The sequence below is a fragment of the Eptatretus burgeri genome, chromosome 5, assembly GCF_056783735.1.
Source record: "Eptatretus burgeri isolate ZD-2024b chromosome 5, Ebu_testis_v1, whole genome shotgun sequence".
In the NCBI taxonomy this organism is placed as follows: domain Eukaryota; kingdom Metazoa; phylum Chordata; class Myxini; order Myxiniformes; family Myxinidae; genus Eptatretus; species Eptatretus burgeri.
Window position 1 is genome coordinate 83,207,090 of NC_140965.1, and position 26,023 is coordinate 83,233,112.

A 26,023-nucleotide genomic window follows, 5' to 3' on the forward strand; every position below is an offset into this window, starting at 1 on the left:
GTGTGTGTGTGTGTGTGTGTGCGTGTGTGCACACAAGGGGAAACTACGTGGAAAAATTAAACTCTACCCCACAAGTTACATATCCGCTGGGTAATTTACAAATTCACTTTACTTTCTGACTTGTGCTCATAATTCTGTGGAATAAAGTGCTCACCTGCCATTAAAAATTTAGGAATTGATTTGCGTACCTATTAAGTAGATATTCCACGAGAAAGTAAACAGATCGAAATAAAACAGATGTTGGGGAATATATAGTTGATGACGTGAGATTAAACAAGAAGTGACCCCTGGGCAGTCTATCTCGGGATAAAAGGCAAATTATGTAAACTTTGGCCAAACAATTGACTACAGGGAAAATAAATCGCAAACAAGAAATATATATGTTTATTAAACGACCCACTCCTCCCTCTCTAGGAGAGAATAAAACTTGCTGGACTTCTTGTGCAGATCTTAGTGAAAGCATCAAAGGGAGAATCACCAGTCAAACCAATATGGCTTCCACGACACTGGTGCTCGTTTTCATCCTCCTCGTGAGCCTGGAGTTTGCTCGTGGTGAGTGTTGCACCTGAATAGGGTCGTACATCAGCGTTATGGTGTATCCGTTAGATTCGCAAGCGAATGGTATTGACTCCTTCGATGCTTCGGAGGCACCAAGGACATGCTCTCCAAATCAGTCAAATATTCTCTCCATACCAGAGTCGGAATTCAGCTGGTTGCTCAGTACGTTTGTACTTGTGTTATTCCTTATTTATCGATAATGGACGAGCATCAATTACTCCAGCCTCGAAAAATGAAAAGACATTTGGCTTTAAAAAACAGAAGAAAGAAAACGAAAACAAACGTTAGACCCAACCTGCCTTGGCAATGTTATGGCCACCAAAGTTTTGCTTTTATTTTTAAGGTCTTTTGGAGTTGTTATTGTAATAATTGAGGATGTTTTGGGCTTGCTGCTGTTGTCTTAATTTCACTACATAACTTTGTTATGCTCGAGTTTGAAATTATATCAAATCGTAATTAAATAAGTTGAGAAATATTTACACCTTGTCGAACTTTTATGATTCAAGTTTGTAAACTATTCTACAAGTATATAATAGTTACTCAACGAAAGTATCACCTAATTCCAATAAATTTCCTCGATATTCGATTCACATAAGTTATGTGGAATATTAAAATAAGATCATGGGGACTTTGGTTGAGTTTTCCATCTTCTTCCCCTATTCCTCCACCCCTTCCTCTCTCCCAAGTCAAATAAATCCAAATGAACAAAGAAATAGAAAGACAAACAAAGCAAAATGCGAATAAGTAATGTAAAATCCCCTCTGATCGAATTTCCATCATTATTGTTTATCTCCCAACAATTGATTGCCTTTTATACAAACCTTGATTATGAGATCACAAAGCGGAAATGGAAAGTCTCAGCAATTTGTTCTCGGACTGATTATATCGTTTTGCTGAATGTGCAGAGACTTGTGATTGTAATATTCTGACTGTGATTCTGCTGTGTTTTAAAATTGAACTCTCACTCACCCCCCCCCACACCCCCCCCCGTCCTCCCCCACTCGCCCACAAACTCCTGCAGCCATCACCGTTTCCCTGCAGTTGCGCTGTCCTTGCCGGGTGGTTCAGAACGTCAAACCGAGATACATCGCTCGCCTGCGAATCTTCCGCTTCATCAACTGCCCACTACAAGTCATGTAAGGAGAATGTACGGTACTCCAAGAGTGGCTGTCCTCACTGTAACCATGGAAACAAACCACCACCTCTCTTATTTACCGTGTTTATAGTTTCTAGTTGGGTTGAATTGATACAAGTGGTATTCAAAAGGTTATACGAACAGGGTATTCACAATAGTCAGAGAAACACCATCATTTAATTATAATTCTCCATGTGTAATTATAGCATGTATATACTTAGTAAAAAAACAAATATTTCCTGAACTGTATATGCAGTTCCTTAAAAAAGTATTCACACTCCTCGACTTTTATCAAATTTTGTTGTGTTACAGCCTGAATTTTAGATGGATTACATTTTTAAAAAATTATCACTAATCGATACAAAATAACCCAAAATGACAAAGTGAAACAATGCTTTTAGAAATCTTTACAAATCAATGAAAAATAGCAGCATTGGGGCAATACCTGTGGGCACTCACCTGGTAGTGGCTGGATAAGATAACCAGGGAACCACGAGTAGGCATGGATGACCCACAAAATATGTAACAGAGATAAAAGTAAATACCCATGGATTTTTGTTTACCTCTATTTTTTACCTCTACTCTTCTAAGAAGAAAACGAATACCTCTTTTGGGGACAACCCCCCATAGATCCCCTTAGACCCCGATTTATTTTTAATGGTGTGAACAATCTTTGGTACATCACAGGTGATGAAAGTTGTGGTCAAGTTTCATCGAAATTTTGTGTGTAGTTTCGGAGAAGGAAGAAAATACATATTTTGGGGGATAACCCACCCATACACCGCCTGAGACCCAGATTTTTCTAATGCCATGAAGAAAATTTGTTACATCATGGGTGATGAAGGTTGTGATGAAGTTTCATCGAAATTGTGTGGCTAGTTTCTGAGAAGGAAGCAAATACATATTTTGGGGGATAACCCACCCATACACCTCCTGAGACCCAGATTTTTCTAATGCCATGAACAAAATTTGTTACATCATGGGTGATGAAGGTTGTGATTAAGTTTCATCGAAATTATGTGGCTAGTTTCTGAGAAGGAAGCAAATACATATTTTGGGGGGCAACCCTCTCCCCCCACCCCTTACATCTCCTTAGACCCACATTTTTGTAATGTCATGAGCAAACAAGTTTGTAAACTATTCTACAAGTATATAATAGTAACTCAACGAAAGTATCACCTAATCTCAAGAAACTTCCTCGATATCACTGGGCTGCATTTGAAATATTTTTTCAGAGGTCTAGGTTTTCTCAACAGTCCTTATACGTTTTTTTGCATGCTGAATTCAGAAATGTATCTTATTTCGCTCAATCAGGTCAAGTTTTTATCTCAAAATCTCAATTTTAAGGAAAAAAGTAATCAAAATTTTTGTTTTTTTAATTAGCATTTTTAAAAATTCAAAATCAGACTTACATTGACAGAAAATGTAGAAACTATACATATAATGATGTACAAGTACACTTAATGTGGACGAAAGTGCCTTCTCAATTACTTTCATTTCAATTTCAGAAAAATATACATAAATCGTTGTTTCTGGCAACACCCAACTTCAGTCACTCCAGCAGTCGCTGTTTTCCTTCGTCTTTTTAATGTTGAATTTCATATTAACGGTACTTGTGCGTCATTATAGGTATAGTCTGTACATTTTCTGTCAATGTAAGTCTGATTTTGAACTTAAAAAAATGCTAATTAAAAAAAACAAAAATTTTGATTATTTTTTTCCTTAAAATTGAGATAAGATAAAAAACTTGACCTGATTGAGCGAAATGAGATACATTTCTAAATTCAGCATGCAAAACGCATATGAGAACCGTTGAGAAAACCTCGACCTCTGAAATGACGCAGACCAGTGTAATTGATTCGATTCACATAAGTTATGCGGAATATTAAAATAAGATCTCGGAAGCTTTGGTTGAGTTTTCCATTTTAAAAAATTTTCAAAAGGAATTTTTAACATATTAGCTTGTTTTGAACCCAATTTTGTTCCAAATCACTATTTTCATTTCAGAAACGTGTTTTTCATCAAATAGTGTGTATTTTAGCTTGTATTAAGCAAAAGAACACATTTTACACGAGAAACCTTATTCATTCAAAAACAGTCTCACTTGCCAAATACAAGCATTTTAATACATTAGCTTGTTCTGACCCACTTTGTGTTCCACATCACTACTGTCGAGGTAAATTACATTAAACATACACAATTCGACATCGACGCAACCCTCACCGTTTATATAAACCAATGTACTCAAGTTTGATTATATATCTGCCTATTAAAATTTTAAATAAAGACCAATTACTGCACCGTAGTCCCACGAAGGAAGCTAGACGAACCCCCCCCCCCCACGCCACCCCGCCCCCTGCCCAACACACACACACACACACACACACACACACACACACACACACACACACACACACACACACACACACACACACACGCACACCATGTACTGCTAAGTACTTACAAAAGCTATTTTATTTGAAGTAATCACCTTAACTTCTAAACAATTGACTGATTTCCCAACTGCCTGAATCATCAGCTGCGCACTGTTTTTCATCGAGGTTTCGATCCTTTCAGCCCAGAACCTCTCCAAACGGCGGATCCACAGCCCGGTCGCAGGTCCACATCGGTAGATTACTCAACATCAATGGACCCACAACCTCAAAGTTGTATCCAGACAGTCAGTCAACACAGCAATGGAATATCCTTATTCCATCCATCCATCCATTGGGACCATCCTCTTTGCAGAGCATTGGTGCTGCTGCCTTAGAAGTCTCCTTAGCTATTGGACATATATATATATATATATATATATATTTTTTTTTTTTACAGCTTTTTACACTGAAAAGATGACAGTTCCCCCTTAATTCCAGTTTTTGTTATAATGCTAAATATATAATAAGGACAAACTTATGATCATGTTGGGGTGTTTTTATCGGATGCTGTGTTTATGCATGGACAGCTAGAGAGCTAGCATTAACGAGAACTACGTTAGAAAATAATTTGAAGCCGTTTTATATTGACAATGGGAACCACAGAACTTTATTGAAAGAGAGAAAAATGTTTACAAGAAATATATTTCCCAAAATATTTTATTCTTGAAAAGTTTTTAATTTCTAACCATCCATCCATTGAGACCATACTCTGTGCATTGTGTTGGTGCTGCTTCAGCAGTCTCCTTGGCTATTGGACACAATCCTGGAAGGGTCAGCACTCCGACACAGGATACCAGCAAGCTCGCACTCATTTTGCCAACCTCGGAAGGATGACAGGCAGAATCAACCCCACCTGGTATTAATTCAACAGCCGAGTGGGATTTAAACTCAGAATCCGAGGATCCCAAGCCCACCACCCTCACCATTATATCCTTCTTCAAGCTTATTTAATCATTACTTTTATTGTATGATTAAAGTTATTCATATGTAGTAATACTTAAATCACTTTATATGATAACACTGAATATTAAGTGCTGAACACTTTACCTTGCAGACATGTCCATGACACACAGGGCCGGATTACAATTTTGTCGGCCCCTGGGCTACAGATACTGTGATCCCCCCAGTGATAATTAACAAAAGCATGCAAATCGATTTTCGGATTCTTGAAATCAGTTTGTTCAACTTCTACAACATGATGTCAACATTAGGCCTGCATAGATGGGTGCAAGTGTAACCCAACAAAAAGAGAAGAGATATTGTGATATTTTCAAAAGTAAAATAAGTTTTTGAAATATTAAATTTATTTGACAAGGCTAAACAAAATTAAAATTCAAACATTTGCTTTGCGTAATTTCTTGGTAACAAATTTCTCCAAAACATCAGTAAATTGTAAATTTTTGAGAACATCATTTTCAATTGCCATGACAGCTTGTCTGTTAAGTCGTTCTTGTGTCATTGTTGACCTGAGTACATTCTTTATACGTTTCAGCCTGGAGAAACTTCTCTCCAGTCACATTAGTTATCATTAAACACAAGTAAATCCGGTGATATTTCAACATTAGGGAATGAAGAAGTTAATCCATTTTTTAGCACAAGGGTGTAGATATCAGAAGCTTGTGGTGTTTCATGCTTGTCCCTGAATTCATCAAATTTCCCAACAAAGTTTTTAAAGTGAACAATTTCTGGTACAAATTCAGGCTCGATGTCATCTGAGTAAATCTTCTGAAACTTGGCTGCTGTTGTTGAAATGTCTTCATCGTTCATTGTTGGAAATTCGACCAGGAAACCAAACAATGAATGAACATTTCTATATGCTTCAATGTGATGAGAAAGAGCTGAGCATAACTTATCTATGATGGGTAGAATGGTAGATATGTTTCCACCTTAAACTTCTGGCTTCCTCGCAAAGCACAATCGTCAGCATTACCATCATTGATTTGTTTTCTTCTCCTATGCTCTCGTTTTTGTTCGTCGTGGTATTTCATACTTTCTACTTTGTTTTTTGCTTTATTTTCAAACACTTCAAACTGATTCCGCAGTGACATCAAAAACTCCAGTAGTGATGTAAGAAGTTTAATAGCTGATTGAAGCTCCAGTGTTTCATGCTGAAGTGATTTGCTGACTTGATTGAACCTCTCAAGTATGACAGCCCAGAAGTCTGCCAAGAAAACTGTTTCCAGTTTTGATAGCTGCTTGAGTATAGCTTTTGCCTCATAACGAGTGTCAACCTTCTGATTTACATTTTCTGAGATTAACTTCAAAGCTTCTTGAAAATAGATGTACCCTTTAGAGGAGGCTTTTGTGGCATCGGCCCTTGCAGACCATCTAGTATCTGATGCTCTTTTAAGTACCAATGTAGATTCACTTCCACTTTCAGCTTTAAGGCACTGAAGCATTACTGATCAACGTTGAGTTGAAGCAGAAAAGAAATTGTAAAGTTTTTGTATTAGACCAAAAAATGAAACTGCTCCAGTGCAGCTTTCCGCAGCACATACACTTACCAAATTAAGTGAGTGTGCAGCACATGGAATGTAATGGACAAGATGATTGATGCCGAGAATATGTGCCTGAAGCCCTTTGTAGCATCCTGACATGTTTGATGCATTGTCATAAGACTGTCCTCTTCGATTAGCTACATCAATTCCAATTTGTTCAAAGAATTCCAAGACAATGTCGGCAAGAGCTTCTCCAGTGTGACTTGCAATGGGAATGAAAGTAAGAAAACGTTCAACCACCTTATGATCTGATTTTCTAACATAGCGAATAATCACAGTCAGCTGATCAGTGTGTGATATGTCTGGTGTTGAATAAACACTTCGAGAAAAGTATTTAGCTTCCTTGATTTCTTTTACAATAGTTTTTAATACTTCGTTTCCCATAATCTCTATGACTTCCTCACATATTGTTGAAGATAGATATGAAGCTTTTCCTCGTCTTTGATTACCATATTTTGCTATACTAGTGCGTGCCCGTATGTGCGTGCCCATACATGCGTGCCCGTACGTGCAAAAAAAAAGACTTGTGACGTCAATTGTGACGTCATAGCACCGTGTACTGTCATTGGTTTGGTAAAAAAAGAAAATGGCCATAACTTGGGAACCACTTGTCCGATGAATATCAAACCTTGAAAAGGTTTGTAGCTACTCTTTGCATTACTTTTCCCCAGTATTATTTTTCCTTTGTGAATTGGATTTCTAACATTGAATCGATTCGTCCAAGTGCATTTCGTCTAGAAATCAATGTCATCATACAGGTCTTATGTCCAGAACTGTTCTCATGTCCTGAAATCCGTGTAGAGGCATGTTTCCAGTCTGAAAATCCACCAATGGAGAACTGGGTTTTTGATCCATGTATACCGTCAAAGAGAACGCAAGCAAAACAATATACATTTGGCATTTCCTGTTGAGGGAGAATACATTAGCCACTCCCTTTTAATATTCTCACCAGTTATATGTTTTCGGAATATCAATGAATGAGAACATTTTCTTTTCTGATCAGGGTATTGACTTACTGATGAAGAAAAGTCGTAATCATGGTGCTGGTATTCCACGTGATCTTGTTTACACCAAAAGCCACGTACCTCTTCTGTTATATTTGAGGTACTCCACAAACCAATGTCATCTTGAAACTCGGATCCCAGGTCCTCTTTCCTCAGGTGGACAAGCTCAGGCTGCTCATCATCATCAACTCTTGTGACATTGGTATCGCAAGAGACAACTTCAACTTCTAGCACCTCAACCTCTTTCATGTTGCCATCAAAATCACTAGGTTGAGATGCATCTTTTGTCTGCTCTGTTTGCTGTTCCACTGCTGCTGTTGCATTGCAGTTGAACCCAAAATCAAATAACTTTGGACATTTACTGAGAAGTTCTTCATGCTTCAGCATCTTCTCTTGTTGTTTTTTTTTAACTTTGTTTGCTCCACTCTCAAACCTCTTCTTCTCCGACATGATTAATCTAAAAGGGTGAAAATGGAAGGACTGAACAATCGAGGTCCGTGAGTGCGCATGCTGCACATGCGCACTCGCGGACCCCGATTGTTCAGTTGGTCCGAAAAAATTGCTATCGTTATTCATAAAAAATGGTAAAATGAAAATCCTATATAAAGGAAGGTAGGCCTTTGCAGATATATATGCTTGACAAGTTGCCACAATGAGACACAACTATAACACTTTGACTTGGTATGAAGATAACAAATTGCAGAATTCCACAAAATGTATAGGATAACGTAAATTCAAATTACATCACAGAACAATGCTAATCTACCCTCTATCAGCACTTTTGTCTTTGGTGCAAGCACAACCGCAAAGCAATGATGAAAGAAGAAGAAGGAAAGTTTTGATGGAATGAGCGATTTCTTGTACAGGCCCTAAGCGAGTACGAGATCGTCTCATTGTAATCAGGATTGCCAGTGCCAACGAGTTGGAATAATGGGCAAGAAAAAAAATTCCAGTATATAATACAGTATATTAATTGAGCCCTTTTCAAAGAGATAATTCAGCATACTTATACTTTCATTCTGCATTTACAAATGAAGTAACTTTTCACAGTAAGTTAATTTCACTTAATTTCTGGAGGCCCTCAGCTGGCATAGGCCCCTGGGTTGCAGCCCATAAAGCCCATGCCTTAATCCGGCACTGATGACACGGCACCTCCATCTCACCATCGTCTCAAACTGTCATCAATAACCGATTTGAACATGCTGCATGCCCTATCCTAGCAACCACCGACAAATTCTTTCAATGCTCATTTACCTCCACCACCAAAGGTGAAGGTGATTATGTTTTTCACCCCTTTTGGGTGGTCGCTGCTAGACGACCCTTATTTTCACTTTTTCCGTCTGTCTGTATGTTTGTTTGTATGTAATGGACAGCTCTGGAGGCCAGAGAAGTCAACCGATTTTGATGAAACTTGACAGGTAGGTTCATACCAGGATCGGGTTGTATGCTTTTTGAGCACCGTTGCTACGGACACCACCGTTGCCTAGCAACGGGACTTTGAAATTTTTGAAAAATCTTTAAAAATTAATTTTTTCGAAAATCAAAAATCGGCTTCCGTGCTTTTATGCGCACTATAATCAACCTCTTTGTCGAAAACTGTATGACTAGTATGCAATTATGTAGCGACCACCCATGTCACCTACCGGCTTATCTGTCTTTTTGTCTATATGTGTACAGGATATCTCAAAAAGTTGTGGACGGATGCGGTTGAATTTTTGTGGTCAGGTTCGATGTGTGACAAGGACGAACTGATTCGGTTTTTGTGAAGATCCGGTTCCGAATCCGACTAGTAGAATTTTTTTGTGATTCTTCATCATTGAGAGATAGGACCAAAAACTATATATAGCACGATATCTCAAAAAGTTGTGGACGGATTCGGATGAAACTTGGTGGACTTGTTGGGTGTCTGACAAGGAAGAATTGATTCAATTTTGGTGAAGATCCAGATCCGGGTCCGGATCTGATAATTTTTAAAGTGATTCTTTCACCAGTGAGAGATGGGGCTAAACCAATATATAACAGGAAAGCTCAAGAGTTTGCGAACAGAGTGAGTCAGGATTTGGGGTGTGTGGGTGGTGTGGGGCATCCTGAAGAGTTGTGGAGTGCCTTCAATTCTACCAACCTTGATGTTGCCAGCAGATGTCTTGGAATCCACCGTCAGGCGAAGAGGAACTTTGTCTCCCGAGGGACACTGAATACCATTGATCAGAGTTGCAGGGCCAGGATTAATGGCAGAGCTGAGCTGTTCAGGGAGCTAAGGTGTAAAACTGTACGTGTACTGAGGGCAGACAAGGAGGCCCAGGTGTGAGGAATCTGTGAAGGGGTAGGGACCTGTGACTGAGAGATTTTCTTCTTGTTTACAGAGGAATTCAAGCATTGCATTCCTCCAAGCCCATCCTTCGGTGTACTGCTGTTAGAACATAGAGTGGTGGACTCGACAGAGGAATCCAAAGTGAAGGCTCGCTGTGTCTGTTACTTTGAGTGGCTGTACCAAGCTGACCCACCGGCTGTTGAGTTGGATGTCAGGGGTATAACTATCCCCATTGCTGCCCTCCAATCAACTGTGAACCACCTTTGTTTGTGGAAACAGGTTACAGTGAACCCGTTGAAGGGGGGTAAAATGCCAGGGATCTGTGGCATCCATGCTAAAGTTCCAAAGGCTGGTGGAAATGTTGTACTCATGTCATTGCATGCAGCTCTTTGCTCTGTTTCGAGCACAGGCTTCATCTCAACTGATTTGAAAAGAGGTCTCGTTGACCCTCTCCTGAAAGTGAAGGGTGATTGCCAGGACTGCAACAACTACGAAGGGATGATGCTGCTCTCAGTGATGGGCAAGTTTTTTTCTAGGATAATTATTAAAAAGGATGATAATGCGAGGATAATTATTAATTATTGCCACCATCTGCTTCGGGATCAGAGCCCGGAGCAGTCTGGCTTTACACCAACGAAGACATGATTGACCGCATCCTTCCTCTTCGGGTCCTCAAAAAACGCATACGAGAGTTTTAGCAGGGGCGGCTTGCAGCCTATATTGATCTCTGCAAAGCGTTCAATCCAATGAATTGGGATATCTGCTGGAGGATTCTCGGACTTCGCGTGATGCCACCAAAGTTAATCGATCTTATTTTTGAACTATACGTTAGAACAGAGTGCAGTGAGGTGTGGTGGTTCCATCTCCGACATTTCCTGTTGTTACTGGGGTTCGTCAGGGTTGTGGATTGGCCCCTACACTCAACGCTTGCATGGACTGGATTTTGCAGAAGATGTTGGAGAGATCATGCTGCAGTGCTTCGATCTCTCACCTTGATTTCTCAGATGATGCCGTTATCCTTGCAGAAACATGGGATGTCCATGTTGGGGGCCTCAAAGCACGAATGAGGAATCGGAGCCACTGTGACTATGGGTCTTCTGGGTAAAACCAAAGATCCTGGCTATCAATGACATATTGAATGCTGCCATCTCGTCTGTACCTGTTTGGGTTTTGGATGTTTAGGCCAAGGAGAGATTCACTTCCCTTGGCAGTGATATTCATGTCTCTGCTGGCTGTGAGCTTGAGGTGAACAGATGTCTGGCCTGGCTTGGGGAGTCATGGATTCACTGGTTCATGGGGTGTGGCACTGCCGGTACATGTACGGGAGGACGAAAGTCTGAGGCTTCAGGTCCTTGGTGCTTCCATCTTGCTCTATGGATGTGAGATTTGGACTCTGACCAGGGATCTAAGACGGCGACTTAATTCCTTTGATGTCACGTCTCTTCAGAGAATCCTTGGCTACCGTTGGTCAGACTTTGTGTCCAACGAGCAGTTGCTGAGAGAGACTCAAATGAGATTTGTTACCTGCATAGTCCATGAGCATCAGCTGTGGCTGTATGGGCCTGTGGCTCATTTTTCTGATGTTGATCCTGCTCACCAGATTCTCTCAGCAAGGGAGTTTCGTGAGTGGAGGAGGCCAATGAGCTGACCACGTGCCTCCTGGTTGCAGCAGGTTGATCAGCATCTCAAGGAGATGGGGATAGGCCAGGCTTTTGCCTGGGTGATGGCCAGACGGAGGCCCCTGGAGTACCGGCGGAAAGTGGACGCAGTAACACGCTACTCCCATACCTGACCTGGTCGAAAGGGTTTCAATCTCTCAAGCATGTAAAAATGGTCGAAAAAGGTCTAAGTGGTCTCAACCTCTGAATGGTCAAGCTATCTCTAACATGGATGAAGGCTGCAAGGGGTCTAAATGGTGTTAAGGTCTAAGATGTCGAGAGGGAATCAATAGACTTAAGAGGTGAAAATGTGTAAAGGTTGAGGGTGTCCAAAGGGTATGAAAGGTCGAAAGGGTAAAAGGATCTGAAGGTGTCTAAAGTGTCAAAAGAGTCATAAAGGTAAAATGGGTCTTAGCGGTCTACAGAGATCTACAGGTGCTTAGGGGGTCTTGGGAGGTCTTTGGCAGTCATGGGGGTCTTTGTGATATTTAGGGTTTTAAGGGTCTTCACGGGGTTTTTGTGGGTCATAGAGTTCTTCAAGGGTTTTGGGGTGTCAAAGTATATAGAGGGATTATAGGGATCTAAAGGATGTAAATGTCTAACATCGTCTGAAGGGTCTTAAAGGAGTCTCGGTAGTCTAAAGGGTCAAAACGTTTAAAAGGTACGTTCGTTCCAATTGTACGTAATTAATAAACTTAGTTGCAGTGCAACTGACTTTCAAACAGTCTATAATTAAGAAATATATATGTATGTATGTATGTATGTATGTATGTATGTATGTATGTATGTATGTATGTATGTATGTATGTGTGTGTGTGTGTGTGTGTGTGTGTGTGTGTGTGTGTGTGTGTGTGTGTGTGTGTGTGTGTGTGTGTGTGTGTGTGTGTGTGTGTGTGTGTGTGTGACTGCGGTTTCACTCACGGCTTTACGCCTTCTTTCATGGCTTCACAGTTTCACTCACGGATGGCTTCACAGCAACACCGTGTTTTTTCTTGATTTATGTGACTTTGACCTTTTCCCTGCTGACCCCGACACAACAAGTTTGTATCACTTGTGATTGTATGGTAGTTGTGGCGGGAATTGTTCAGCATATAACGACATTTCGCTTCTCCTTGTCTATCGTTTTCAGGGCAGTGCTTCGAGGATCGAACAAGAGAGTGTGCGTCAACCCAAAAATGAAATGGTTGTTCAAGGTGGCAAAACGAATGCAATGACATGGACCAGCGCAGCTGGCTGCTCAAGGAAATCCAATTGTACTCAAAATCACCCACGTCCTTCACACAGCTTCATCTATACATTTCAGTATACATCGGGAAATAGTTGTTACTTCTTCCACAATGCAACACCCACTTCGGCTAAACTTCATTCATAATTCCAATCACTCACATTCATCGGTTCCTCTTGGAGGTTCATGGGTCGGCTGATGACTCTAGATGAATGGTGATCCGTTTTTTGACGATTTGTTTCATTTCAATCGCAGTAGTTCTGCACTCGAATTTTAAAAGTAATATCAGTTTAGAAAGTTAAACTTTGTTTTCTAAAACTGAAAATTCCTGTCGTTATCATCTTTGCATCCTGATTGCAAAACGATGTATCACAAGGGAGTAGACGCAACTCCGTTGACTTTCCCAGTCATGTTTGCCTTCATGAGCCCCTAATTGGCTGTGAAGCATATTTACATCACAATAAGTCGTCACAAGCAGTTTCAGCCATGTAAACCCTATAGACAAGTTTCACATTTAAAGAGCACGTTAGTATGGTGGACCATTATTGTACGGTATATCCTTTACCTGCAGAGTGTAGTGCTTCTTCCATCCTGTACTTTTATTTTCCATTGTGCAGCAAACATGTTGATGTTACAAACTCATGCTCCATGAGCTTGCATGACATGGTCATGTGGGAGCGGGCCAAGCCCACTGTTTGATTTGTTCTCTGCATTTAACAGCTGTACTGATGGGCTGGTACTGGTAGGACACCCGAAAGGTATGTGTACTTGCCTTTGAGCTGTTTTGCCAGGGTTAGAATCCCGATCCAACGATCCAGATATAAACTATCCTGGTGTTTCTCATTTTGGACGAGGTATAAATGCGTACACCATTCATCAGATGGACGTTTAAGCCAGGTGGCTTGTCTGCCCGCGCTGGTTGTTGGTTGACATTAAAGATCCCACGGTGTCTTTCAAGAAGAGGTGGCGAGTTTTCGCCGGTACCTTGAACAAATCAGAAATTCCTGCCCAAATCACCTCCAGTCCAAAGTTATGCCCGAGTAGCCAGTTGGTGAAAGATTTGGACCAAAAACTTTCCCCCGACTACGACCTCACATGAAGCTGGAAATAATTGGGGCCCATAAACAGAGGGTTGCAGATTCAACGACCTGTTCAGAGAAAAGTGGCAGTACAACTAATATACGTGGAAAGGAAACTTCAATTGCATACATAAAATGAATATGGAATAATGGATAAACAATATGGAATGGCAATGCAATCACGAGTTACAGTATGTAGCCACCACAATTCATTAATGAACTACAAGAAAAGGAAATATCATATTGACACTATATTTTTGTAGCAGTATTGAAATGTATTATATATTCGCTTATATTGCAAGAATTACTTTTCATCGTGTTTGGATGGATATTATAATAAAGAGGAAAGTATTTCGAAAATGCTGTTTTTCTTGCTGCCTTTGTTGGAAAAACAAATCGTCAACAAACTTTATCACTTCCAGATGGATCAGATTATCATGGAAAGTCATGGATGGATGGATGGGAAAACAACTTACTGTACCTATACAATGAGGGGAAGGTGTGTTGTATGTTTCATACAGTCGTCCGAGAGGATTTGTCCTGAGAAGCTGAAACCTTCAGGGATTAATGAGGGAACCCTGAAGATGTGCCTGTGCACGTTTCGTTTGATTCCATCAAGTTTTAAAAATATAGATATATTATTTGCCAATCTTGGCATTTTATTCCTTTTGGGGGAGGGGTGAAATTGAAATGATTCGACCGATATAACCATGTTGTAATATATCCATACTAATACATGTCAATGTGTGTGTGGTGTGTGTGTGTGTGTGTGTGTGTGTGTGTGTGTGTGTGTGTGTGTGTGTGTGTGTGTGTCTGTGTGTGTATGTGTGTGTGTGTGTGTGTCTCCTCCATAACTCCAAAACCATAAACTTTGCATGCATACTAAGAAAACTCCAAGAAAGTGCAAGAGTGAAAATTGAGTGTTTGCAGTGCCAGATTTAGGCATATGCTAAACAAGCTACAGCTTAGGGTCTCTTAGGGTCTCTGTCTCTGTCTGTCTGTCTGTCTGTCTGTCTGTCTCTGTCTCTCTCTCTCTCTCTCTCTCTTTCATTTTTAGTTGATTTAGAAGCTTCAGAGGCACAGCTACATGGAACAGTAGAAACTTTGATGAAAGAGTATCCAAACGATGTTGATATTGTTGTGGTTGAGGAAATTCGCAAACCACCATTCAGGTCCCGTAGGTGAGATATCTCTGTAAGTACATGTGTAGTTAGCCCAAACCCATTGTTTAAGGGGAATAAATGTGATTCATTCGGGCTGCGACCCTTCAAGATAGCCGTTTTTCTGTTCTATCTTTATTTTGAACCAACCACGTCTCAACCGCCATCACACAACAACCACCAACTGCAACGCCGCTTCACAACAACAACAACAACAACGCCAACAGCCACGACCTTTACCTTCACAACTCGCTCTCGCAATCATCGCATCACCACCATTCCAAGCGTCACCGTGGCCAGGGACTGCCACTTTAGACCCTCCACCGCCTTCACCTCTCCTTCTGCGGCCATTCCCGCGCCGCTTGTGAACGCCGAGCGTCGGGCTGTCCTGGCCTTGTACAGGGCGCGCACTGAGCCGCGGGTACAAAGAGCGGCCTTTCCGAGGGGAAGTAGGATCAGGAATGATTCACGCCCACTTCTGATCCGTCCAATCATTAAGCGCGGGGCGATTTGGCCCCGCCTCCAGGCGCGTCGGAGTAGAATCGGTATATGCAAATTCGAGGATCAGGAATGATTCACGCCCACTTTTCCTCTGTCCAATGGGTGAGCGTGGCTCTGCCCCGAGCCGATCCTGATCGGGAAATTTGCATATGGTTTCTCCTGCTGCACTATAAAGCGCCGAGCACGGGGCGAATTCAGTCAGTTGTCAGAAGTTTCTGTTTCGGGCTCGAGTTGGAGAAGAGTTTCTGTTTCGGGCTCGAGTTGGAGAAGAGTTTCTGTTTTGGGCTCGAGTTGAGAGAGTTTCTGTTTCGGGCTCGGGCGAGTAGTGGCGGCGGCGAAGTGTGGCAGCAGCAGTCAAGACGGGTCTGGAGGAGAGTCGGTCTGTCGGGGTTCGGAGTCTGTCGGCGGGCTGCAGAGAGGAGAAGCCGGGAACGCGGTCGAGGGCGCAGTGGAGTCGCTCGTCGCGGGACCCAAGCAAGCCAGCTATCCTCTTTCCCCAGACCATCAACAACCCCCCCTGTTTCCCCCCCGCGCTGAGATAGTGCGAAAAGGGGGGCCCCGTTCCCACCCCATTCCAAGCAGTGCCAACGAAACCCGCGGAGGAGCGCGGAGTCGGGGCACCGCCGCCATTTTGCGGCTCATCACAAGACGGGTAGGCTCGACGCGGTCTCAGCCCACAGGCCCGTCTGCCCCCTTGTCATTGAGGGTGGCCCTTTTTCTTTTGCTTTTGAGTATATGTGTTGTCGGCGCCGTCTGTAAAGTAAAACTGTGTAAGTGTTGCCGCATGCTCGCGTAGTCGGTAGTAGATCTGCATTGTGTTTCTTTTGTTGCATTTGCTTTTGGTACATAATTGTTGTGTTTCTTTTACATTTGCTTTTGGTGCATAATTGTTGTAATTGTATATGTGTGCTTTCCGTTTGCCGCGGAATAAATGTGAATTATGTTGAACTGTTTTTCCCGTTTCGCTTCGTCTTTTCTTTAATTGAATCTCCATCTTACTTCACGTAAAGGGTTGGTCGTGGGCTAAAACGCCCGATAATTTATCGGAACCGTCGAGGTTGACGATAACACCGCTCGGTTATCCCGATAGTACGGAACGGGTCGCTTAAAGTGGCCCGTGTCCGAAGTCGACCTGCGGCGAGGTGCGATCGCCCGGTCTACCCTCCGTGTGGGTACTTAGGTAGGTCAAATTTGGCGAACAACCCTATCCCACGCAGGGGGCCGATTGGCACGATCGTGGTGAGGCCGAAAGGCCCACCCGTGACTAGTTCCCGGCGTTAGTCCGAGAGGGTCACGACGGAATTGTCCGTCCGGTGGGCGACGTGCCGCGATTCGAGTTACGTGGCCGCTTGCACGCCGGCGGGCGCGAATTCGCAACAATATTAACCTCACAGCTGGAATGAGGGACTTCCATGCTGATGTCAAGCAGAATTATCCAGGAAAAGAACAAATTTGCCACAAGTATCTGTATCAAATCATCTTCCAAGATAAAATTCATTTCGTTTTCCCTCATGTGGAAGCAATATTACTATTGTTGTGGTTACCAAATTCGCAAACCACCATTCAGGTCCCTTAGGTGAGGTATCTCGGTAAGTGCATGTGTAGTTAGGCCCAAACCCGTTGTCTAGTGGGAATACATGTCATTTATGCGAGCTGCGACTCTTCAGGATAGCCGTTTTTCTTTTACTATCTTTATTTTGGACCAACCGCCATGATTACCACCACAACCACAACATCAACCACCAACCACAACACCGCTTCACCACAACCGCCACGACCTTCACGTCACACCTCGCAACTGTAGCATCGCCACCGTTCTTGCCCCGCTGTGGGTACCGGTGTTGGACTCGTGCAGGGCGCACGTTGAACAGCGTGTACAAAATCACGGATTTTGTGCTTCAAAAACGGATCAAAAACGACACACGCCCACTTTTTGCCGTCCAATCGGTGAGCGAGGGGCGATTTGGCCCCGCCTCCAGAACGATCGATATATGCAAATTTGTGGATCAAAAAGCCTTCACGCCCACTTTTTCTCGGGCCAATGGGGAGCGAGGTGAAAGGTCAAAGGGAGGGGGTCAAAGGCGAAGCTACGGGGGGATAAAAAGGACCGTGTTCGTCAGTCAGAAAAGTAAGAAGTGTGGAAGTCTGGAGCCCGAAGCCTGCAGTAGCTGGAGAAGCTGAAGAGAGTCGAACGAGGAGAGCCCAAAGAAGAGTCCAGGGTGGAGAGTCCAGAGGCGGAGAGGCGGCAGCGGCGAAGGCAGACGAGGGGGTGCTCGCGACGGTGCCGGGAGCTGCACGCCCGAGGAAGGCCGGCAGCGCGACCTGGCCGAGGTGGAGACGCACACCAGGGATAATAAAGATCCTCTATACCCCGAGCATCAGCAACCCCCTCCTGTTTCCCCCCGCGCTGAGATAGTGCGACCAAGGGGGCCCCTTTTCCCACCCCCTGCCAGGCACTGTCCGCGAGGCCCGCGGAGTGAGGCGCCATCGCCGCTCCGCGTCTCATCACCAGACGGGTAGGCGCGACCCGGTCTCGGCCTCAGGCCCGCCTCATTCTTGAGGGTATTCTTTCCTTGGTTTTGGGTATGTGTTGTCGGCGCCGTCTGTGAAGTAGAATTGTATAAGTGTTGCCGTGTGCTCGGTAGTCGGTATTAGCTCTGCACTGTGTTTTCACTTTTATATTTGCTTTTTGTGTAAATGGAATTGTGTTTTCTTTTTTTTGTGTGCTTTTGGTGGAATTGTATTTGTGTGCTTCCCGTGTGCCGCGAATAAATGTGCTTTATTATTGAACTGTTCTCCCGCTTCGCTTCGTCTTTTTCTCCCATTGAATCCTCATCTTGCTTCACGTAAAGGGTTGGTAGTGGGCTGAATACGCCCGATAATTAATCGAACCGTCGAGGTCGACGATAACACCGCTCGGTTATTCTGATAGTACGGAACGGGTCGCTTAAGTGGCCCGTGTCCGAAGTCGACCTGCGGCGAGGTGCGATCGCCCGGTCTACCCTCCGCGTGGGTACTTAGGTAGGTCGAATTTGGCGAGCAACCCTATCCCACGCGGGGGCTGATTGGCTCGATCGCGGTGAGACCGAAAGGTCCACCCGTGACTGGTTCCCGGCGTTAGTCCGAGAGGGTCACGACTGGATTGTCCGTCCGGTGGGCGACGTGCCGCGATTCGAGTTACGTGGCCGTTCGCACGCCGGCGGGCGCGAAATCCGCAACACTATTCTTACGTCTGATGGTAACAAATTGTTCAGGAAAAAGGTCATTTTCACAACTAAGGAGAATCAAAAATGAACTGAGAGCAACCATGTCTCAAGAAAAAAACTGTCTGCACTTAGCATCAGGTGTATAGAAAGTGATAAGCCTCGTTGCACATCATTTGATGACACAATTCATGATTTTGCTTTTGGGAAATCAAGAAAGAAAATGTTTCAAGTTGTATCTGAAATCATTTTTCTGATTTTGTAAACAAGTTAATTAATACTTATATTAATGAAAGTGATCCTGATTACATATTTTGTCAGCATTTTGTACATAAATATTAATGTATGTTAAAATTATTTTTTAAATTATATTTAAGCATTGTTTCTACGGTATACTATATTATCATCTATGATAGAGATCAAGCCAACCAAATGATAAATATGTAATTAGTAAATGCATTCATTTGAAAATAGTTTGTATTTTTCACTTTAAATACCTTGCTATGAAATAATTAAAAGGCATATATTGTTACGAATCTGGAAGCTTACTGCACTCAACATTCAGGTCCCTATAGAACAGTTATATCGGTAAGTACGTGTTTCTAGTTAGGGTCCCGTCCCTAGTCTAATGGGACTTAAATGTTCGTGCGCTGCGGAGTTATTTTGATAGTCAGGGTTTTCTTTTACGCTGAAAACAACAACACCAACACCAGCGGCGCCATCGCCTCGCTCACCGACGCCATATCACATGTGGGTGGGACCCCACGCTCCAGAGCCGACTCTGTACACGAGGGCAGGGGCGCGCCCTTCGTCCAATCAGGAGGCTCATCTCCTCAGATCGGGACTCCACCCAGAATGGTGGGAGTCGCCCCGCCTCCCCTGGGCCTGTCCAATGAGAGACGGCCAGCGAATCGCACGACGCAACCGTCCAGTCAGGAGGCGAGTGACCAGGAAAGAAATCCCTCCCACCTTGGGAGAGGAAGAGTGTTCGGGGCGTTCTGTCTGGAGAAGGTCGCGTCGCCTGGTCAGCCTCGTCGCCTTGTGAGCCTGGTCGTCTCGTTTGGCCTGCCGGCGTTCTGTCTGGTCCACCTTCGCGCCGGCCGGCGTCCATCATTGCATTGTGTTGTGGGTTTGAGTCCCGCCGAACCGGATCATCGAAAACCACACGAGGCGGGGAGGTGGTTCTCCCCTTCGGCTCACCTTCCCTTCCGAGCTGAAGGGCCGAATAAAGGCCGCGGCCATCACTTCTTTTGGGTGTCTGTGTGTGCGTGTGATTCTGTGGGCCCGTCTTCAAGTAGAATTGTTTAAGTGCCTTGTACATACTTCCATTTCTTTTAGTCGGTTTAACTCTGCTCCTTGTGTGTTCCCTTTCTCCCCATTATAAACAAATCCCGTGTTAAATGTATCAGCTCGTTTCTGTGTTTTCTTCATTGGTTTAGCACGGTGTGTGTTGGTGGATTAAAAAGGCCGTTGCTGCCGTAGTTGTGTATTTGGACCGACGGGACCTCGGTAACCATCCGCTCGGGTTACGCACGGGTCGAGCACGGTAACGGCTAGCCCTGTTCGAGCTCCGTCGAGGGTGTGAATTCCTCGGTAGCTCGCCACGTGGAACTCTAGGTATTTTGAAGTTTGGCAAATAACCCTGTCCCATGCGGTTGAATTATTGACTATTCACGGTACTGTAAGGGACCCGTACCTTCAGGGTTATCGGAAAGGTACGATCTAGATTCCGGGAGTTCGGTGGAGCAGACTCTACTGCTCCCTCTCGCGGTCGTGCTCACTGCCGATACCCGGTCCACAACAAATTGTTGTCAGGCATGGGATTCGAACCTCTCCGCCTCCACGAAATTCACGGGATTCGGACCAGGGGTGCGGAGCATTTCCCCCCCCCCCCAATTCCTTCTAAATTAAGGGCGGTTGAAATTTATTCTCAGGTCACGCCATGGCAAACCAAGATGGGCTGAAGCAGGTGGTAGTAGTGCAGGTTTGGTAGAATCCATGGTCCAGGACACCACCCCCATGCAAGAACTTTCCCCGCAGTCAAACCGAGAAGGGATATTAGGAGTGGCAAGGGCGGCATATGACACCCCCTCCCCCCTCCGTCAAATTTCCTCCCCGATCCTGGCCGTTTCCGCACACCATCATGGCGGATCGGCTCTGTCATTTGACATGAGCCAGTTGTTGGAAATTTTGACGCAGAAAATGGATGACATGAAGCAGGGTTTGGAGCACAAAATGGATGCGAACATGCGCGATGCGCAAGAAATAAAAGCGAACATGCAAGCCATGGAAAGCAAGATTGATGCGAGTGCACAAACACTGAGGGGCGATATGCGAACACAGCGAGGGGAAATGCAGAGCATGGGGTTGAATCTGCTGGCGAGCATGAAGGGCATAATGTTGGCGCCACGTGGCGGAGCGACCGAACCGACCAGAGGGAGTGCAAATTGTGTCCGGCCCGTGATAGAGACGGGTGAGGTCGGGACGACGAGAGACGCCACCACAGTTGATGGGGGAGACGTGTAGGACGAGACACGAGGGGACGACGGAAAAATTAAAAGAGGTGATCCAGTGCTCTGTCAAGGGTCTGAGTGACGTGATCCAGCTTGCGGCAAGCTTTGACCCCGATTAATTATTTTACCATGAAAGCACACAAAGCATAATAACTCAACCAATCTGAACATGAGTGTTTTGAGCCCACCTGGAACGTAGTTCCGGGGAGCTTTTGGGATGACTCGTCATCAGTCAGTCAGCTGGAGCCTGGTGTTGGCTCATTGGTTAAGGCCCAGTCACACCTTGACGTTTTAGCCAGCAATGGCAACGTATTAAAATGTATGTAAAACGCTGGTTAACGTTGAACTTTCGATGTTTTTTAAAAAGATTCGGACGTATTCATAACGAGTTGGTCGTATACATAACATATTAGTAACGGACACAGAACGTTTCGTTGTGTTATAGCTAACTTATACCAACGAATGCTGAGCCTGTTGTCGGCGTTCACAACCTATGCCCAACGATAGTCTAACTTATGCATAGCGCACTGCACGCATCGCCGACGACCACGTGGCGTAGCCTATTAAAAGGCTGCCGCACAAGGATTCAAATCATAACCGCCGCAGAAATGGAAGTGTCAACATCGCAGTCACACCTTGGCGATCTTGCCAGCGTACGCCGACCTCTGAAAAATGCATCTAAAACGCTGGTGCACGTCGAATACAGTATGGGTAAGTTTGGTATACGTGAATAGAACGCTAAAGTACGCTATCATACGTCGTATTAAGTGGAGTACGTCTTGTAATTATAAACGTGTTAAACATTTTACGATGTACTTGCCGTATGAAACACGTTCCGCATGCGATGGGAATAAGTTGTACGCACGATATGCGAACGTTGGCACACGTCGACAAAAGTTACTTGTAAGGTGCTCATAAGTCGAAACACTCAAGGTAATGGTTAGCGTCAGTGTTCCAGACTCCCATGTTTTTTTTTTCTTCGGTATGACACTGATGTTGACACTTCAATTTCTAGTGCAGTTATGATTTAAATCGTTGAGCAGCAGCCTTTTAATTATATTATATTGTAACCGCACTAGAAACTGAAGTGTCGACATCACCGTCATACCGAAGAAGAAGAAGAAAAAAAACCCCATTTAGTCTGGAACACTGACGCTAACCATTACCTTGACGTGTTTCGACTTATGAGTACCTTACAAGTAATGTGTGTCGACGTGTGTCAACGATCGTGTAACGTGCCTACAACACGTTACTCATATGTTAGAAATAAGTTTCGGGTACGCTAAACATTACCTCGACGTGTTTCGACTTATGAGTAACTCACAAGTAACGTGTGTCAACGTATGTCAACGATCCCGTAACGTGGCTACAACTTATGGCCAGCGTTATGCGGAACGTGCGAGTCATACGCTGGCATAAGTCTTAACATTTCAAGCATGGAAAATTTGAGGACAACCGAAAAGTACTACGACGTATGGCAGTGTTTTTCAGCGTGCTCTCAATGTTATCAAAACTTACCCATAATGTATTCGACGTGTACCAGCGTTTTACACAAATTTTCCAAAAATGGGCATAAGCTGGCTAAAACGTTAAGGTGTGACTGGGTCTTTAGGGTGGCGGCTTGGGATCCTAGGGTCCTGAGTTCAAGCCCGGTTGGCTGCTGAATTAATACACCAGGGGGTTGACTCAGCCTGTCATCCTTCCGAGGTCAGCGAAATGAGAACCAGTGTGTACTGGTAGAGGGGCACTGCGTCAGCGACACAGTCGCGCTTCCAAGAAATGATAGCTACCCCGACAGCTGAGCTGCCATATGCAAGAAGAAGAAGAAGAAGAAGAAGAAGAAGAAGAAGAAGAAGAAGAAGCCAGTCAGCCAGTCACTCAGTCTCTCAGTCAGTCCATAATCAATTGCAACTTCTCTGAAACTACACACCGATATTAATGAAACTTCACCACAACCTTCACCACCTTGTATGTACCAAAGTTTGTTCACGGCATGAAAAACAATCGGGCCCAAAGGGGATCTAATGGGGGTTGCCCCCCCAAAATAGGTACTTGCTTTCTTCTGAGAAACTACACAAGCAATTCTCATGAAACTTGACCAAAACCATTCAATACCTGTGATGTACCAAAGTTTGTTCATGGTATTAAAAAATTTGGGGTCTGTTGGGGACTTCAGCATGCATTTACAGGAAGGTTGTCCTCCAACCACTTCCCCAAAAGTGGTATTTGATTTCTTCTCTTAATAGAGTTGTATTAATATGAGTTCAATTAATATTCAGTGGATAATGACATTTAACGAGATTACAGTTCTTATTAGTGCCTGTATTCAATCAGATTGACTACAAAAATTTTAAAAGAGGGAATACACCTCGCCACTGGCTTGGTTGTTGCTGTTGTTGTTGTTTTAAGGACGTCACATTCCTTTTTATTGCGGTCATAGAAATGCAAAGACAGGAAAAGGTCACAGAGGGCAATCACATGCTGGGAGAAATTAGCCTTAATCCCAACCTAATTAACACAGCACCACTCCCCCCCACCACCACCCCCTACCCTGTCCCACACTGTGTGGTGACACTAACACTTAAGCTCACAGTTTCCCAACTTAATTTACATTGAGATGTCTCCTACACGTCCACGGACCAAGCAACTCTATTCAATCCTAACTTTGCAATGAAATTGCTCCATCTACCTCACAAACATACCAATATTTATATGGACAATTTGCGTTGGCCCCACCTTTGAAACGCCTGGGGGAGGGGAAACCATGTTGCTACGACCTTTGTCCCTTGATCCTTCGAGCCCCCCAGGCAAGTTTGGTTGAGTAAATTGAACCTTCCCACCTTCCTTCCCAGGATTTAGTTCTGAGTGAAACCAGGTGTGCAACACAATTCACCTTTTTAAAGTCCATGAAATAATTTAAATCGAATGATTAACTTAAACTTTCACCTTCATTGGGGAAGGATACTTTCGCTTGTAGATTGGTAAGATGACAGATTGAACCAATTACTTTGCCTCGCTTTGCGCTACATGCACGGGGTAAAAATCCAGAGGTGTGTTCAGTTACCAATGAGCTAGTTAGTGCTTTCCAAGGCAGCTGTTCCTTATCAACTGTTTCTACGGAGTGCTTGCTTGAGTGCTTCAGCCACTTCGCAAACACTCCACAACAAACTTGGTAATTGAACACACACCTGTTGGTGGCATCATTGCATAAACTTGTCTCCATCCTCCATCCTATCACAATCCGTTCTCCGTCCTATAATTCCAATCATATCGTGATTTAATCGGGTTCATGAAGTCTCTGATTACTCTTTTCAGTTGAATTGAAATAACTTCATAAAATGACGCATCTTTTACAGATATAAATATTTTTATTCACCTGAGAGTATTTTGTGAATTTTCCAACATTGTATTCTTTATTTTGAACGATTATTATTTACAAACAATTCTGAAGATCCATCATCCAGTGAAGGTGATATCGAATTTATTTATATATTAACTCCATGAATGCATCGTCAGAAAATGATTTTCTCTCCCTCCAAATGTTAAAATGCTGCACATTTGTTAAAAAAAAAGTAATCAAACTAAATTCTCAACAACCATACACATCTCATGATGTTAATAAGGAGGTTAAGATTTGTTAGATTTCGGAGGTTAGATTTGTTTAAAAAGATGGCAAAATATCTTGGTTGCAAAATAAAATTTGACATCTACATTACTCATGCCTGTTCTCCCATCATTTCAAAATTGAATGATGAGCTTTTCAATGCAGCACGAGAAGCGGCTGCCATAAACGGGAGACAGACGAATGCACAGACAGACACCACGTTTCACAATAAATAAAATCGATAACTTCCCTTCCAAGGAACTTCAACACAGAAAGAGACCATTTAGCCCATGGAGCCTGTTCAATGGTTGCCAACCTATGACTTTTTTATATAGTCAAGGCTCATAGAGGAGCTAGAACACAAAATTAACAGATCAGTACGCAACAGGACAAAAGGAACAGCTGCGAGGGTGGAAAATCCAACAGTGGAGTTGAAGGTCAAAATAGAGGGGGAATTGGACAAAATGGGTTCGGGAGGAATGTGGTGGACAGATGGATATGGAAGGAAACTTCTCTCCTCCCCTCAAATCCTCCCCTCTCCTCCCTTTCCTCTTTCCCCTCCTCTCTCTCCCTCCCCTCTCTCCTAATTCTCCCATCTCTCCTCCTTCCCCTCTCACTTTCCAATTCTCCTCAATCTTCCCTCCCGCACTCTGCCCCCTCCCCCACTCCCGTCTCTCCTCCACTCCCCTCTCTACCTTGCTCCCCTCTCCCTCCCCCATTACACTCTCCCTCCCCCTTTCCCTTCTCTCCCCCTTTCCGTTGACCCAAATATTTAATTATATCATGTTGGGTGACAAAAAAAAACAAATCGATCTTTGTTAAATATTTCCGATTTTGCACTGGATCTGGATTTTGCACCCGACCTGTAACCCCAACAAATAAGTCCTCATAATCAGCTAACACCGCTGCCTCTTGGCGACTATGCATCTTCAGCTGCTTGATCTCCACCCAGTTCAACTTCAACTGTTCAAGCCAGTTTCTGCACAACAAACTGGGCCCACTCTTAGTAACCACCACTCACAATAATTTTTGCTGACCTCTATATCTCATGATGATATCAGCCTCCCCTACCAAAGGGACTGTTTCACCAGTGAACGTCTTAATAGTACGGAGAGAATGGAGCAATGGTGGTCTGCTGT

General features: G+C 43.6%; 2 protein-coding genes across 6 annotated transcripts in view; one reads left to right on the forward strand and one right to left on the reverse strand.

Moving 5' to 3' along the window:
• The window catches only part of LOC147026850 (uncharacterized), a 94,963-nt gene that overhangs the window by 30,233 nt on the left and 38,707 nt on the right, over positions 1–26,023 (reverse strand). For 2 of the 5 annotated variants that reach the window (XR_015058528.1, XR_015058529.1), the window contains exon 3: positions 12,521–12,621. The exons of 2 other annotated variants lie outside the window; for them this stretch is intronic. Coding sequence is in view for 1 of the 3 variants with exons in the window: in XM_085882701.1 (XP_085738827.1) it covers positions 7,643–8,087; positions 12,521–12,540 (465 nt within the window). In the remaining 2 variants the exon portion in view is untranslated. Of the gene's footprint in view, positions 1–7,642; positions 8,088–12,520; positions 12,622–26,023 lie in introns of all 5 variants that reach the window. One more of the 5 variants, XM_085882701.1, reaches the window with a different exon arrangement.
• Positions 407–14,263, forward strand: CXCL12 (C-X-C motif chemokine ligand 12). Its single transcript, XM_085882703.1, has 3 exons — positions 407–552; positions 1,580–1,694; positions 12,729–14,263. Exons 1-3 carry the CDS (start codon positions 492–494, stop codon positions 12,811–12,813), a joined length of 261 nt encoding a protein of 86 aa, XP_085738829.1. The 5' UTR covers positions 407–491; the 3' UTR covers positions 12,814–14,263.